The following is a 16,943-nucleotide window of genomic DNA, read 5'->3' on the forward strand; positions in this document are numbered from 1 at the left end:
GAAACCTGCACACCTTGAGGAACACTTCCATTGGAAGATTCCAAGAAAAGACTTAGGGAATTTCTGGTTACTGATAGGTATTACAGAGTACAGCTCTCACCAATTTCTCTTCAAAAGCCATGTAAATGCCTGAAACCATTTCACACAAGGCCCCAAGGGAAGGCCTCCACTGCCAAGCAAGAATCCAAGAAAGGCAGAAAGGGAATCCCAGAAATTAGGGAAGGTGGGGGTAAGCACCATACCGCCACCCTAGCCTTAAACAACCACAGACGCCTCAGATTCGCCCCTGGGGGGGCATGAGGACAGGGGCATTCATCATACCCCTTGTGCAGACTAGCCATGACTCTTTTTCTGCTTGGCTCTGGAAAGACAAATCAACATCTTGCAAGCACAGGACTAAAGATGTCATTTTGGAGCCAGAAGGCCATCTTACTAGAAAAGCTTACTCCGCAAAATGGAGCTGTTTTGCTCTTGGAATGAGAAAAGAGGCCAGGAGAGAAAACTGAACATTTCTGCAGAATTCAACACGGATCTCCTTTATTTTCTCACCCACTCTTACGACAGTTCCTCAGAGGGCTAAATAAGACCTCCAAGGAAGCAAAGCCAATACCAGCCTGGGATCTAAATTATAGAAAAATTAACATTGCCTCCCTTTTGAACCAGCTGCCCCAACAGATTTTGCAATTGTCCTGAAAAAAGCTTTCCTCTTCGGCTCAGCTCAGCCTCAGGGGTTTCTTGAACCACAGGCCCTCAGGTAGCCTTAAATCAAGCATAACCTACCTACCTTTTTTCCCCAACCTCAAAACAAAGGGGGAAAGGCTGCTACACTCTTTGATCATCCGCAGTTACGTTATTATTTGGACACAAGAACCTTTCAGGAAAAATCAGAACTTTTTGTGTCCTGTGCTGTAGGGGTAGGGGCTCAAGGGTGCAAAAACAGACTATTGATTGGCCACTGCATACGGTTTTGTTATTCCTATCATGGAAATCTGTTCTTACAGTGTATCAGACACACTCCACACAGGCCACAGCTACCTCTACAGCCTTCCTCAGAGGGAGTCCTACCAAAGATATTTGGGCAGAGGCTTGGAGTTCTGTTTCACAAAACACTACCACAAAAACACTACCACCTATATTCCAGAACGCTCAACCCAGTTCCCTCTAGTACCTACCACCCCTATAGCATAGCTGGGATCTACCCATCTTTCAGTTACTGCAGCTGTATGCACGATGAACAGTACAGTTTTTACCCTACCCCAAATGTAGATGTTCGAGTTCCCTCCTTCCCCACTTGGTAAGGTAATGGGGCCTAACAACCTCTTCATACTACCTGACTGGGTTATCTATGCTATGTTTTTTTGCACCACTAATGTATATGTATATAAGCATTATTTATGTATTGTCTTCCTTCTGGGGCTCCTGACACATCTGGCAAGAAAGCTGGCCTCACTGACGCCAGAAGAGTAAGCGCTGCCACCACCGACCAACGACCAAGACTTTGGAATTTCGCGGATCGAGACTGCCCCTGACGCAGAAAAACCCATCTGTGATTACTGCAGCTGTATTAGCACTCGAACATCTACATTTATGGTAGGTACAAAACTGTACTTTCTATGTCCAATAAGGCTGTTATTATGTCTCTAACTATGCTACCTCAACCAAATATTTAAGACAAGGGAGGAAGTTCAAATCCAGCTATCCATGTTGACAGACCGTGTACTGTCCACCCAAAACAATTTTGTGTGACTGGTCTTGATCCTGATTAGTTTGTTTTGTCTAGTAACTATGAAAATGTTAATGCTAATTACAGCAAGCTTGTTCCACAGGTTCAAATTCTGTTTCTAATTCTAATTACCATGTTACACAGTTATGATTAGAGTGACACGGACAGATACTTTGCTATATGGTTTCTTACTAAATTTATCCTAATGTCTTGTAATAATCATAATAATCATATTCACTAACAGCATGCATTGGCAGGATCAGTCCAGTTTGTTGATTGTATGGTGCATTGGTTGTGCAACTCTCAGCTCTGTAACTTCAAAATAGATTTTTTTCCCTTTTTTGGGTGGAGGAAGTGATAGTAACTAAAGCAAAGCTGCTAGAGTGTCTGTATATATTGTGAATGTGTGCTATATCCATTGCCAGTTTAATAAATTGCCATTTTAAGAGTGTTTATATCCCATAATGCATTGCACTCTGAGCCTATTACCATTTAGTTTAAGATGAGTGAAATGTTAATATTATTTTTGTTATGCTTCTATTTTGTACAGAATAAAAGTTATCCGTTTGACTACAGATATGGTGAATCATGATGTTTCTGACACTGCCATTTACAATTACTTGGTGACCTTTAGTCCGCATCGTGGCACCTGTTATATGCATTTTTTTGCTTACTTTTTCTCTACACATCTAACCATTAGCTAACTCCAGTGCCTTTTCCTATTCACCGGGTCTGCCTACCCTCCTTACTTCCCCGACTTTATCCAAGAAGGGTTAAGGCCAGTGAGGAGATTGAGGCATCCCCGAACAGTCTCATATTGCTGCCACATGATTTTCTACTTAAGCAACCCCCCTGCACATATCCAACAATGTTCCAGGTTTGTATATACAATGGGTGATCTGTTCCTTTCTTTTGCATGATGTACACAAATGCTGAAGGAGAATGAATATACCGAATTTATGTCAGAACAACTATGAGGGACATTTAACAGTCAGTGGTGTATGATTATTTCATTATAACTATGTGAAATCACTGCTAAAGTTGGAACTATACAAAAATAGTGCAACCTTTTACTAGTCAAGGTCCTAAAGATGGTACAGAATGGATTTTAGCTCATAATATTGAAAATTAGTCATTCTACAAAAAAAAAAAAAAATTCCCAAGTTAAATAACTTGGGATTCAGAAAAAGGATCACCACTCACAGTAATTGCCTACAGTGGACTAGACAGTTACTGAGTGAGAGAGAAAATGGGATTCAGGGACAGCTATGGCCAAAAGAAACTGGCCTTGTTATCCTCTCATTAGCATTTTCACAATCACACTTTAGCGAACACTAAGACTGTTAAACACATTCAAATGGCTGATTTCAAACACAAAGAGTGAACTTGTTAAACTGACTTCAGTGCATGATGGAAACTGGTGTTATGTTCTCACACTTTACAGTACAGTTGCGTTGTCTAGCCTAGTTAATCTCTTGTGCTTCCAGAACTAATATAACCTCTGGGAGAAAGACAGTACATTGCACTAGATCCTTACAACTACTACCGGCAGTACAAAAGAGGTGAGGCTCATGGCAGATATTGTCAGTGGTTACCTGCCTACATTCGTTACACAGGGCTGGAACTTGCAGCATAAAAATATGACAGTCACTCATTAACACGAGAAACTTCAATGCATTTCAGTTCATTGTAGCCTTTTGTAGCATTACCTGCTGCTTTCTGCAGCATCTGTCTCAACTCCACTTTCTTGTATTATCACAGCACATTCTTATCAATATTGAATAGCATGGCATGTAATATTATTATACAGGTGACAAATACCTTCCATAGGTCAATGATGAAATTAAAGCTTTATGGCAAACCTGCTATACTACCAAGTTGCACACTTCATATAACAGTAAAGGTACAGAGAAATAGACAGCAATATTAAACAACTGGTCATAAGCAGTAAAAAAAAAAAACTTGTATGTCTGTCATAGTAGCTCTGTGAATAGCTCTAAGCTGTTTTTGACAGGCATACATCTGTTTTTGTAGAATGTCTCCCTCCCTTACTGTCATTCTGACACTCATCCCAGTGCTTCACATCCTATGTGGGGTCTACCAGCACTCCAATTCAACACACAGTTCAATGCCCAAATTTACATAGAAGGCCAGTGAGAAACCCAAGGGCATCCTGGGGGATCCAATGCCCATCTTCTAGCCACTGGAAGGTTATGTATGACTTATCCACAATCACCACCCTCCTCCCCTGTGCTTATTGGCACATATCTGAGGGCAACTCCTCCCTTTCTGTCACACCTCCCCTTAAGAAGTGTCATCGATGAACACAAATGTGCACGCCCATCCCTCCCTGCTGCTCCTTCAGTTACCTGAGGCACTAATCAAACCCAGGTTGCTTGGACTGTAGTAAGGACTTTATCCCTGTATGCCACAAGAGCAGCTTTGTTTCTTCATTTTGGTGTGTTCCTCATAAAATTTGTGGTTTTCTGGTAAATCCTGTTGGATTGCAGTCATTAAATAATGACAGACATTTGAGTTTAAGACTTTGTATCCTTCTAAAAATGCATGCTAATGCAAAACGTGTTATTCTTGCAACTTCTAAGTATGTATGAGCAATATTTAAGATCTGTTCCTGATTTTGGTCATTGATGCCTCCTCCCCTATTTTTTTTTGGTTTTGTCCCTGATTCTTGAGCCAAGAGGTTAAGGGATATGTTACCAGGACATCATTTTCTTACCTAAATTGGGAAACCCATCTCAGCCTACTTCCTGCCCATAACTGTTACACCTGAAATAGTTCATAGGTTCATAGGTTCATAGGTTCATAGGTTAGTACTAAGCTAACTGCCCCTATGAGCAGCCATTTTAAGCTCCCTTGTAATTATCTTGTGTGGGACCTAAGCCCTGCCTGCAAACGTTTGTAAGGCAAAACACCCTCCCAACCCCCCCCAACCTCCCAACCCCCTTTTAACATTTTTAGATTCATATATTTTCATAGTTTAACTAACTTGCTCATAGCTGTGTAGACTTAAGTCTTGCTTGTGTTATCCAAAGAGACCACCTGTGTCCTTGTGGCAAACACCTTTGTAATTTTGTAACCCTCCCACACCCAACCCTCCCAACTCATGTTAGTAATCGTTTTAAATATAATATACCTTTTGAGTCTTTGTCAGACTTTACTTGGGATGGAGCTATGACTGTCAATGGTAATAAGCTGGCTATTTATTTATTTTATTTTATTTTATTTATTTTATTTTATTTTACATTTGTTAACCAGGGGCATCTGACTGAGCCAAAAAGGCCATTTTTCAGCAGAGGCCTGGGGAGAAAAGCTCCACAAAGAAAAAATTACAGATACATTTAGTTATTTAGACATGATCAGTATACACACAAATTACAAAAGACATGTTTTTACAGTGGTATGCAGCACATCAACAGTTACAGTGGAGAGAACAAACAAAAAAATATTAATTTAAAAATAAAGGTAATTAATAGATTTGTGGTGTACAGCTGAAATTTGGAACATAGGTAGAATACATACATAGTACACAGGTACAGTACATATATTGTAGATTAGCCAGTGTTTGTGAGTAAGACTGAAAACTATTATCAAGTGCTCTAGATTTAGTATGTATAGCTATGACTATCAGTTCTATATACTTATGTTATGCATACATTTTTCTGTTAGCTTCAGCTGGGCTCAGTCAGTGTAGATGTTCTTCGTCTTCCACAATACCACAAACTAGCTACTACTTCTGATATATTGGTACTGGATGCTTGGAAATGCAATAACTGTGCTATTACACAAAAATGAGATGGCCAGCCCTTGTAGTTTGGATAAAAAACGTTTTTTCTAGTAGCCTGTAAACTAAGCACTGGCACAAAATTGAGGTTTTCAAATATACGAGGTAGAAATCTGTTGTATTTTCCACAATGAGATTTATTCCTGATAGGTGTTTTTGTCCTAAAACTTCATCAAATCAACTTTACATTGAAACCATTCATGTATTTATACAGGATAAAAACAGTAAAAGAAGTAGCCAGCACAGGCACTCTAGATAGTAAAAGATTGGATGCTATATTTTATATAGGTATGTATATAGATATAGACACATACTGATGTACAGTAACATGGGATGTTATTAAATTGCACTACTGAGTGAATGTTATTAAAATCCAAGTGATTGACTAATATGTGCATGCTAACCAATTGATTGAATAAAGTACATTTAAGGGAGAGTACATTGACAGAGTGACAGTGAGGAGATTGCAAAATACTGGGTAAGGTGTTTTCACTTTTTCCTGGTATTGTACAGTCTTAGAGTTAGTATATTTAAGTTAGCAGGGTTGTGGGGGCAATGAGGGGGGGTTACCACACTGCAAAAAAGATTGAAATTGAAATTTTTACCATCTTTTGAGAACTCCACCTGTTAATGTCAAAAAATACAATTTGAGCAAATTGTATTTCAATGGATTTCCTACAACTCATATATATCCAGTACACACATATATATATATATATATATATATATATATATATATGTATACATCTATATATATGTATACACACACACACACGGGTATACTTAAAATTGTCTAAACATGTTCATATCTAAACACTTAAGACAGCCGTTTCTCTTTCCAGCCTCTCTGCTGCTCCCTCCTGTAATACTCTGTCTACCGTGGCTCACCATCCTTCTTCCTCTCCTCCCTTTGGCTCTGCCTGATTCATCTGATTTACCAATACTTGTGTATCCAGTCATTTGATTTCAGTCTCTGTAACAATTATTTCATCTCCTTCTCCTTTATTCTGTAAGTTTTCTCTTGTACTTTTCTCCACCTCTGCCACAGTCTTCTGCAGTTTGGAATTCCTGGAACTGCAGCACCAACTAGCCCTTCCAAAAGTGCTTGACTTCCTCTTCTCAAAAAGAGAAGAGGATGCTTCCCAGTGCCCTGGCAAAATTCCCCCTTGTCAATATGAAAACCACCTTGTGTCTTCCCTGAAAAGAGAACACTGGGTTAGTGGGACTAGCCCAGTCAATAAAGTATAAATGTAATAAACAAATGAATAAATAAATAAATGTACATGAGGGAATGAGAAAAAAAACATCACTTATGTCACTAGGAGGGAAGAGCTTTGGGATAGTGAAGTTTTAAGACTGAAGTAGTCATGTTCCTCTAAATGAGGAAGTGATAGAGGACTAGGCTTTAGTTGTTAGCCTGGGTGTGTATGTTGCACTGTACCTTTTATTTGCAGGGCACACTTTCAGTGCCCAGTTGGTCCAGGTATAAATAACACATTGGCAAGTGTTTTGTGTATGTTTTTGCCTGCTTTAGAGGTACAGAGAACTAAAACATTTCCTTTGTGTTCATTTCAGAACATGCAGAGTTTTTACATTGTAAGGGGAAAAAGTTCACAGATTTTGATGAGGTTCGCCAGGAGATCGAAGCAGAAACAGACCGAATCACAGGAGGCAACAAAGGAATTTCTCCTGTACCAATCAACCTGAGAGTATACTCTCCCAATGGTAGGTAGTGCATTATATTTTGCTCAGAGGCTTATTCTGCCGGAACACTAATATACTGACTTTTCAGTTTCTGGATACTGGATTTCATACCCTGTCTGCCTAATGATTATGCTAAAAACGCTGATTTTACAGGAAGAAAAAAAAGACGTGGATGTGTGTATAATAAACTCCTTTTAAGACCTTTGAAAACTTACTGACTGATAAAATTCTCAGTTCTCTACTGTTACATAACATGTAATCATTGTTAACTCCTTTTAAAACTGAGGCATACATAATACTTTCGTACATGATTGCTTTGACATTTTAGTCTGACATTTACAAAATGCTGGCAGCTGCTGAAGTTGAGCTGTATTTGTAAGTCAAGTGTCAGTTCTCCTAATTTTAGAATTTCAGGGTCCAGTAATGTTGGTGAAAATCAATTCCTTTTCCTGCCTTTAACAAAGTTCATTAAAGCTTAAGATGAAAAATCAGAGTGAAAGTTACATATTACTGCCATTCTTAAAAATGTATTCTTATAACTTCCCAGTATGTTGGGCAACATTAGTTAAATATTTAAAATATAGAACAGTCTTCATTTCTAATGTCTTTAAAAGTAAGTGTAATACTTCATCTTTATGCAGATTTCAGATCATATTTAAAATGACCTTGTGCTAATTTTTCAGCATTTTCTTCTAATTTCTTTTCATACAAATAATAAAATACAGCAAGCAAATATACTATTGGCAGTGTAGAATAAGAACATTAAAAATGTATTATTCCATGTATAAAATCTTGCTGTTAGTTCTTTAATTTCTGCAATCAAAATATACAGTGCAGTAGTATTACACAGATAATTATGCCCTGGCTACTGTCTTCTTCTTTCGGCTTTTCCCACTTAGGGGTCACCACAGCGAGTCACCTGTCCGCTCATGATTGGCAGTGGAGTTTTACGGGTTGAGTTGACAGCCCTTGTCCCCAACCTTCCACAGAAGGCATACACTCACGCCTAGGGCCAATATAGTGTCTAATCCACCTACAACATGTTTTTGGGATATGGGAGGAAACCAGAGCTGTGGGAGGAAACCGGAGAGTGTATGTCTGTGAATTACAAAGGTTTGCATACACCTCTGGTGCATAATATTAAGCTCTGCTGACAAGCTCAAAGGCTTTATGAAATAGCATCCCACCCAAATGATGTATGTTTAACTGAATTTTGTATGCATCATCTCATCATCGTTTTTGTATATTTCTTTAATTTGTAGCATTTATTTGTCTCAGTAATTAGATTAAATAACATGAAAAATCTAAAATTACTAGTGACCACAGACTGTATCATGACAGATGTTTAGGACTACCATTTTACCCAACATCTTAACTCGGGGCTGTTTTGCTTGCTTCTGCATTTTCAAATATTTTTTTTTTCCCTTTGAGCAACATTTCTGCCTGAACAAAGTAGTCATACTCTGATATTAAGCTGCTTTGTGTGAACAGTGACTTAAACTGGATCTTTCTTCATGCTGCCTTCAGTACTGCTTTACTTTTAAGTCTTAACTGCTATTAGCCTATTTCAAGTTTTTGTACACTGTTTCATATGTTGTCGATCCCACTAACTTGTAATATTTTATAGATTTGTTTTAATTTCAGTAGTGTGTTTTTAATAGATTACATGCTTTTTCCTGTGTGGTACAGCCACAGTGGTGCAGCTGTAGTGTTGTTGCCTCACAGCAAGAGGTTCTCCAGTTCGATTCTCGGCTGGAGCTCCTTCTGTGTGGAGTCTGCATGTCCTCCCCGCGGTCGAGTGGCGCTCGAAAGACAAGCATAGAATGGGCATGCCTTCATTTAAGGCTGGGCATTGAGCTGGCACCTCGGCACCCGTAAAAAAATCTACTGCCAATCATTAGCGGACCAGAGTTCTGCTGTGGTGACCCCTAACCGGGAAAAGCCGAAAGAAGAACAACCTATCCATCTTTATGCATGACATCTCCTATTAGGCAGTTGTATCCTAGAAAAAATATTTAAAAATGGCATGTGTCCTGAGATTTTATGACAAAAAATATTTTTTCCACTAAATCATATACATTTTTTTTTATGCTTGGGACCCCCTTTATGATATAAAACAACAGAAGCAACTGAAATGTTCCAAGAGTACACACTGATATTTTGCACAATAAAGTGAAGTCTGGTCTTTTACACTGGCTTGAGTACGTCTTTTTTTCTTGGAAAATTTCATGTTTCCATAAAACTGGCCAACTTTAATAGCCATTTCACATGAAGAATGAATCAATAACTCACTATCAAGTAATGCTAGCAAAACAGAATGTCCAGATAACTTCAATAAGTAACATGATGGGGAAGAAAGAGGTAACTGAGGACATATGTTTTGGGAGTATAATGAGTTGGCATACTTTAAAATAATCCCTGCAGAGTACTCTGTCAGGAATATTGGGTGATGCTAATGGGCGTAACTAAGGAAATTAGTTTTTTGAGCTGGGATAAAGAATCTGAATCGTCTAGACATAGTAAGGTCTTGTTAAGTTTAATTCTGGTGGCTGACAACAAAACAATTACTAGAAAAGGGAAATCAAAGCCAAATTAACTGTATTCAAAGCTCTGAATATTGTAAAATAAATAAAAGAACCAGAAGTGGGAACTTTAGAAAAAGGTAGGAGTAAATTACAAAAAAGAAAAAGTGTAAATTATGGTTAAGGGAAAGAAGGAATTGATCAATTTATGTAATGTAGAAATTGTGATAAATATACATAAGAAAATATATTCATTGTGTAATGATTGCAACTGTGAATGTGCTAAAATGGTTTGTTTTCTTTTATATAAATGTATGTTTGCCAGTGTTTTAAGTGATAATTCAATAAAGGCATTAAAAATGAAAAAAGAATGAAAGGTGATCAAGTTTCTAATCAGGCAAACCTAGAAATCATTTCCCAGATTAATCAATGTAAGATATTTGCCAGCAGTTATAATTGAAGGCTGGGATTTGCTTTTCAAAATGGCAGAAAACATTTGATCCTAATATGGACTTAAAAATACATTTTGGCCATCACATCCTTTAACTTTAAACTGGATTTAGATACAATTACTAGGAACATTAAAATAGTTGAAACATCCTGTATATAAATGTTGTTACAATCAGTTTCATGCCAAATAACATTCTTTATTTTCTTTTGCCTAGTTATGGATTTATAGCATTCCATGTGAGAGAAGTATTTTCTTGAGAGTCTTCAGGTGTTTTAAATAAAGAATTTACAGATTTTCTTTGCTTTATAAATCTGGAGCAGTATTTATCACTTTTGTTTGAAATGAAACATTTACAGAGATGATTTTAACTTCCTTGTGTCTACTACACTTTTATCTATGCACGGAGTATATTCTTATTTCTTATTTGTGTGTGTGTGTGTGTGTGTGTGTGTGTGTGTGTGTGTGTGTGTGTGTGTGTGTGTGTGTGTGTGTGTGTGTGTTCAGTGATAGTCTTATTCACATCATGAAAAATAAATTTATAATTAATAATTTGAGCTAAATAGAACACAGATCAATTTAAAGAGCTTAATGTATCACATACTTCTTCCAGAAATATCCTTAACATTTCTTACATCTTATTTTTTTCTATTAGGCTTCATTCTAGCCAATATGGCTGTTATGAAACAGGACTTTTGGAGCTAATTTATTATTCCTTTAAGATGTCGTCAATATAGCTCTGGACCAGTGCCTTTCTATTCATGTTATCTGTTTAGACTTATGAAAGAATGTTAATTCTTTCATATAGTTAGATGTAGTGACCAGTTTCTGATGATGAGAAAATAAACAGTGCAGCTTCAGAATCCATGCCCTGGCTGGAAAGACTGTCCTAGTCAGGTGAGTCAGGGACTCTTATGGTATTTAGTATCTTTGTACATTTTTTCTTTCCTAGATATTGAGTTTGGCTGATGGCTTTTACAACTTGCCAACAGGTATAAGGTGATCACTAATAACAGTCATGCTGCCAGCTTGCACTCATTACTTGAATCAATAAGTGGTGCCAAAACTGTGGATTACAGTTGAATGTGAGCAAGTGTAAGTTTCATACATTTTGATAAATTTGCATGGTGCTAATGTCATACAAAACGTGGACTCCTTTGCATTACAGTGAAACTTCCCAACCCCTCTCCATTCCCCACAATATTTTTTAAAATGAATAAATGTAGCTGATTATTAAATTTCAGTTTATTCCTCACTTCTAGAATTGTTGTTTGGAATTATGTGTTTAATGTATCAGAACTTTTTTGGTTAAATGTAATTTTTAACTTGTATGTTCGTGATGATGTGTTTTGTCATTTTCATGGAATTCTGCACTTAACAGCTTAACTTTTCCATTCTGAATTTGCTTGCTAAATACACCAAACAGGAGACAAATTCACCCTAAACGCACCACTAATAACTTGTAAAACAGGGTGAAGAGTCTCCACAAATTCAGACTGTAACCAAAACACTTTATTCAAACCACTAAATAAATGCTAAATACAGTTTTTCCTGCAATGATTGTGTTATTAATGATATGTAAGTCGAGAGCTTATAATCATTAGCAGTATTCTTAAGATTCTATTGATTGTAATTTTTAGTGAACTTTCTTTGAATAATTTCAAATGTTTTAATATAATTTAATGTATTTGAACAAAGGCAGTAGTTATATTCAAGTATAAGTATTATCAAAGTTTTTTTATGATTAGTAATTATACGATCCCATAGACTCTAAAAACTCTTTCAGATTAGTAGCTTTAGGTTTAATAGCAATGGCAATATCACTAAAGCTTATATTATTTTTGAATTATAACTCCCAAATCTGTTGTTTAACATTTTCTAAATCCCTTTATTCAATAATATTTCTGCATTGTCAACCTGAATCCAAAGATTGTCATCTTACTTTTGTTAGTAATGAATGCAAATTTGTGGGATCTTGCACAAACACTGATGTTTACTAAATATTCATTTATTGTATTCTGACACTTTGAAGACTAGTAAAGGAATCTATCTCACAGTCATTTGCATACTAAGAAAAGCAATGTCTATTAATCTTTGGAAAGGCCAAGACAAAAATTAAATGCACTGACCAAAAAATGGAGCACTAAGGGAATTTCTCTGAGCATAGATTATTTGGATAAATATCTAGACAGTCATGATATTTATTGCCTTTCCATTAACCAATTTGTTTTCTATCAGGTTAGGTATGCACTGATATAGTTTGATATCAGAATATTGATAATCTCCTCAAATGGTATAGCATCAAATTCTTTAGTTACATTGAGATGCAGTACATTTGTGGATATAGCATAATCAAAGGCCATGTGAACTGGTTCATTAAAGTCCATGAAACTTATGTAGGTAGATCTTCCATTCTAAAATCTAGGTTGAGAAATATTCTAGCAGTTCTCAGAAACCACTTTCCAAGTATAGACATCAAACTAATGGGCCTATAAAGATAGCTAGATTTTAGTGTTTCTTCATTTGAATGACTAGATAACAAATGTATTTTTCCATTCACCAGAGTTCGCTAATTTCTTTCAAGTGACTGATTAAACAGTTTTTAGGGGTCTTTTATATACTTGCTTTCATAATATATAGTTAGGCCCCTTACTGCACGAAGGGTTAACTCAACTTAAAGTATTTTACCACTGTATTGGCTATTTTTGAGACCTTCTGTTATTCTGGAAATTACATTGTTTATTCAGATTTATAGCTCAGATACATATGGAACTTAAATGTTCATTCAGAATGCTGTTTACTTCATTGGTGTATTCAACACATTTGTTCTTATGTACAAAGGGTGCCATAAAACAGCTGAAATTCTACTAATGTTTAACATAATGTTAAAATAGTTTTGCTATGAAGTATCAAAGTCCATCTGTTTGGCTGCTATTTAGCTAGTCTCCAAGTTTCTTAATGCTACTGTCCTGTCAGTCTGTAATTCTAATACTTATAATGTGTCTGTGAGACTATACTCCATTCAGCTTGTCTCTTTACTTATACAAGGTGTTTCTTCTTGGTATTTTTATGTAAGAGTGGTAGGGGTGAAAAGTTGCATGGAAGGGTATTAATTAAAGTTGTGCTGTTGGTTTTCTTAATCAACCAGCTGGATATTTTGGATCGCTGGGTTTTGAAATTGGTAAAATTAATTTTATTTTCTTGTTTTTTAGCAATATTATGTTCCTGTGTCTTTAGAGTGTTTAAGTGCTTCCTGTAGCATCCTATATATGTTACTAAAATTTTTGTTGAGTTGCAGAATCATGCAGAACAAAATAACTGAAACTGGCCCAGAGTGTAGCACCAAATATAAAACTTCTACCAATCCCACCCAAACTTAAGCTAAAAGACAATTTTAATAAATGATTGTGGTATTATCTCTCACACCATACGCTTTTTATTAATGTAGAAATAATTCATGTGTAAAACCATGAATTTGTTATTTTAGAAACAGAGATATTATGTTAACCTAATGTTACTTCTGAAATGTAAAAAAGCATTATGTTTCAAGTACTGTGATAAAACCAGCTGAATGATCAAATGCTTCCATCTTAAATAAAAACATAAATGATTTACACTATTTAAAAAATATTCTAATATAATAAAAATAATTAACATGTTGTAAATACTGCACATAGTCTGAATAAACTGGTGATGATTAATATGAAGGCTGAAGGTAATAACATTTTTGCTTCATTTCAGAGGTCACAGTTTTAATACACATTTAATTTTTGTATGCTAATTAAACCATGAAATGTGAGGCACTTCAAATAGCATTTGCCACTGCAATTCTTTATTTTCAAAAATGCTGCTGAAGTTGCACTCCACCCCTCCCCCGTCGCGCATGCGCGTGTGAGCGAGCACGCACACACACACACACACACACACACACACACACACACACACACACACACACACACACACACACTCACACACACACACCACTGCCTATGCTAACCGTACTGATAACCAAAAAATGTAGGTGGAACATATTGTACTGTGTTTAAATTGTGCATTATTTTATATCTTCTCTGAGAAGTATATTAATGTTTGTAAGTATGCTGTGACAGTTTCTGTATGTGCAAAATAAGAATACATGTAAGGCTTTTCATAATTAAAAAAGAAATTCAGAATACATGAGTAATGCTAAATGGGATAGAAAAATGGGTCATGACATATTACTTAGAGTTACTTATAAGAGCTCTTTATTTATTGTAAATCTGAGGAAACCAGATGTTGGGGGGACAGAGAGCAGTCTCACTCTATTTACAGGACAAGAGTTTTCCAACTATGTAAAAAGCAACAATTATATCACAGCTTGGCTGGCAAAGACCCAGCACACATTGAAAACCTCCAGGAACCTCATCACCAGAAAACAAACAGATAGTCTGAACAACCTGTAACTGATTGAATATACAAAATACTCACAAACTAAGCCCTGTCTATTCCACACATATCTTCCTTTTTTATATACCAACTTTGTGGTCACAGAAACTAAGAAAATAAAACAGATGGTACTATATAAAATACCATTTACTTTTTTTCTTAATTCTCAGTGTTTCTTGTCAACCGTCTGCCTTACGTTTCTTTCTCAATACTTCGCTTGCATTTTTGTACGTTATAATTTTCAGTCTTTTCATTTTAACAGTACCCGAGTACATTTCATTTTCATACTACCGTGTGAATATCATGCAAATTTTTATGAACACGTATGTTTCAATTTACATATTTAGTAACACATTATTTGCTTTCAAAATGTTGCAGAGTTGATTAAATGCTAGACAAGTGTTTCTCTCATGCCTACTGCAAGACCGAATTTATAGTTTGCAATCATTTGTCTGGTCACATCTTTGATTCTCACATGCCTTCCCTTATCAGATCCTTTGCTTTTATAACATGTCCTGAATTTATTTCTCATTTTTAACTCAGTGTTTGACTGCCATTTTATTTCATGCACATCTTTTCTCTCAGCTATTTATTTTGATTGTATAACATCAATTTAATTTGCAATACACATATCCATAACATTTGATAAGGTCAGATTAAGGCCCCTGATCTACATTTGAGACCTGATAGTCTAAGTTCCAAAACTCAAAATGGACTACAGGTAAGAGTGAAATATATACTAATCTGAAATTGTTCTGTCTCGAGTAATTCCCCTTCTCTGAGGTACAGCAATCTCAGAGTTAGTATGTATAAGTAGCGGGGTGAAACCCCCAGTAAAAAAAAAACTTTTAATGTGTAACAATGGGTTTTGCAGTTTGCTGTTATATGTGTAGAATGAAATTATAGTTTTTAGAATATTGGTTTTCATGTTGTAGGTTCTCAAACTTCCAATAGAGCACCCACAAGTGATTCTGTCTCTTACTGGTGAAGCATACAATTTAAGAACTCTACTGTTTTTAGCTCTGTTTTTTTCAGTTTAGTAACATAACTATCTATTGTATATGAAATACCTTGTGCTCATAAAGAACACGTCTAATAAATATCAAATTCTTTCTGGACTAATAATAATTTTTGAATTTGTCTCCAACTGTTGATACTTTGTCTTTATTCTCATTAGGAAAGTAAAAGGTAAAACTTCTTTGTCAGCAGCATGTAGGAATGGTACACACTGCACCTTTTAAGATTATCAGCAACAATACATAAAGTTACCATGTTCTTCAGTAATTCTTCTGCTGCAAGGAAATTTGGCAGAAAATTTGAAGCTGTAATTCAAATTTTCTTGCAGCAGAAGAATTACTGAAGAACATGGTTGAGCCATATATTCATTGATAAATTTACTTCTGAAGTTCAGAACTGAAGGTCTTGAAATCAAATAAGCATGTTCACTTGTGCAGATATCTATTTTGCCATTGCGATAGATATACCTTGAATCTATGTAGTGTCTTGGCCACCATTAAGTAAGGCAGAGACACAGTATCTATGAGACTATCTTTATGAGGTGTATATTCATAATGAAACATCTAGAAACAAGTGTGTACCATGTGACTTGCAAATCAGTGTTACCAGATCATTAGCACGAAAGGTATATATTACATTTCTGACACCTCTCGCAAAAAAAAAAAATGCAGGAAGTCTCTGAGCTCATTTCAAGTATTTTAATTATGCTTGCATGGAACTCAAGTTGTTATCTGTAATCAAAAACTAGCATGACATGAGCTGGTTCTGGTTCACACAGTCACACACACACATACTTGTTTCGCATTAAACTGAGAAACAGTATGGTTGATGAAACAATATAAAAAAACTGTTGCAAAATAAACTACAATTTATACCTGAATGGTATAGATATCTTTACTGAAACATAATTATAACTTTTCAACTTTTAATTATCTTTTAAAATATTTTTCCAAGCAAACATTTCAGGGAATGGAATATGAAAATTATACCAAACTGTTTGATGAGACTTATTGTTTTGACTGTGTATTTGAGCAGAATTGTTCCATTTATTTCCATTATATTATATCTGTTGTCCTGCCGTTACACTGACATTTATATAGCTGCAGCTTCTTAGTCAATCCGTATGTGAACTACTCAAGTCACATAGTCCCATCTCCTTGTAACAAGGTTAAGCAACTAACTGGACTGATGTATTCAGTGGAAAAACTGCAGAAAGAATGTGGAAAGTTTTGAAAGAGAAATTGTTTGAATGCAAAAAAATCAGAAAAGTGTTTAACATCAGGAGCTAGGCATACAACATCA

General features: G+C 35.9%; 2 protein-coding genes across 13 annotated transcripts in view; one reads left to right on the top strand and one right to left on the bottom strand.

Annotated features, from left to right (window-relative positions):
• Positions 1-16,943, bottom strand: part of CIZ1 (CDKN1A interacting zinc finger protein 1) — a 2,016,138-nt gene that overhangs the window by 1,540,025 nt on the left and 459,170 nt on the right. The window lies entirely within an intron of this gene.
• Positions 1-16,943, top strand: part of DNM1 (dynamin 1) — a 1,092,771-nt gene that overhangs the window by 373,141 nt on the left and 702,687 nt on the right. For all 11 annotated transcript variants that reach the window (XM_044058867.1, XM_044058862.1, XM_044058871.1 and 8 more), the window contains exon 3: positions 7,101-7,250. In XM_044058867.1, the coding sequence (XP_043914802.1) occupies positions 7,101-7,250 (150 nt within the window). The remainder of the gene's footprint in view (positions 1-7,100; positions 7,251-16,943) is intronic.

The sequence above is a fragment of the Protopterus annectens genome, chromosome 16.part0 (genome assembly GCF_019279795.1).
Source record: "Protopterus annectens isolate FY-2018-M chromosome 16.part0, PAN1.0, whole genome shotgun sequence".
Taxonomy (NCBI): Eukaryota; Metazoa; Chordata; order Ceratodontiformes; family Protopteridae; genus Protopterus; species Protopterus annectens.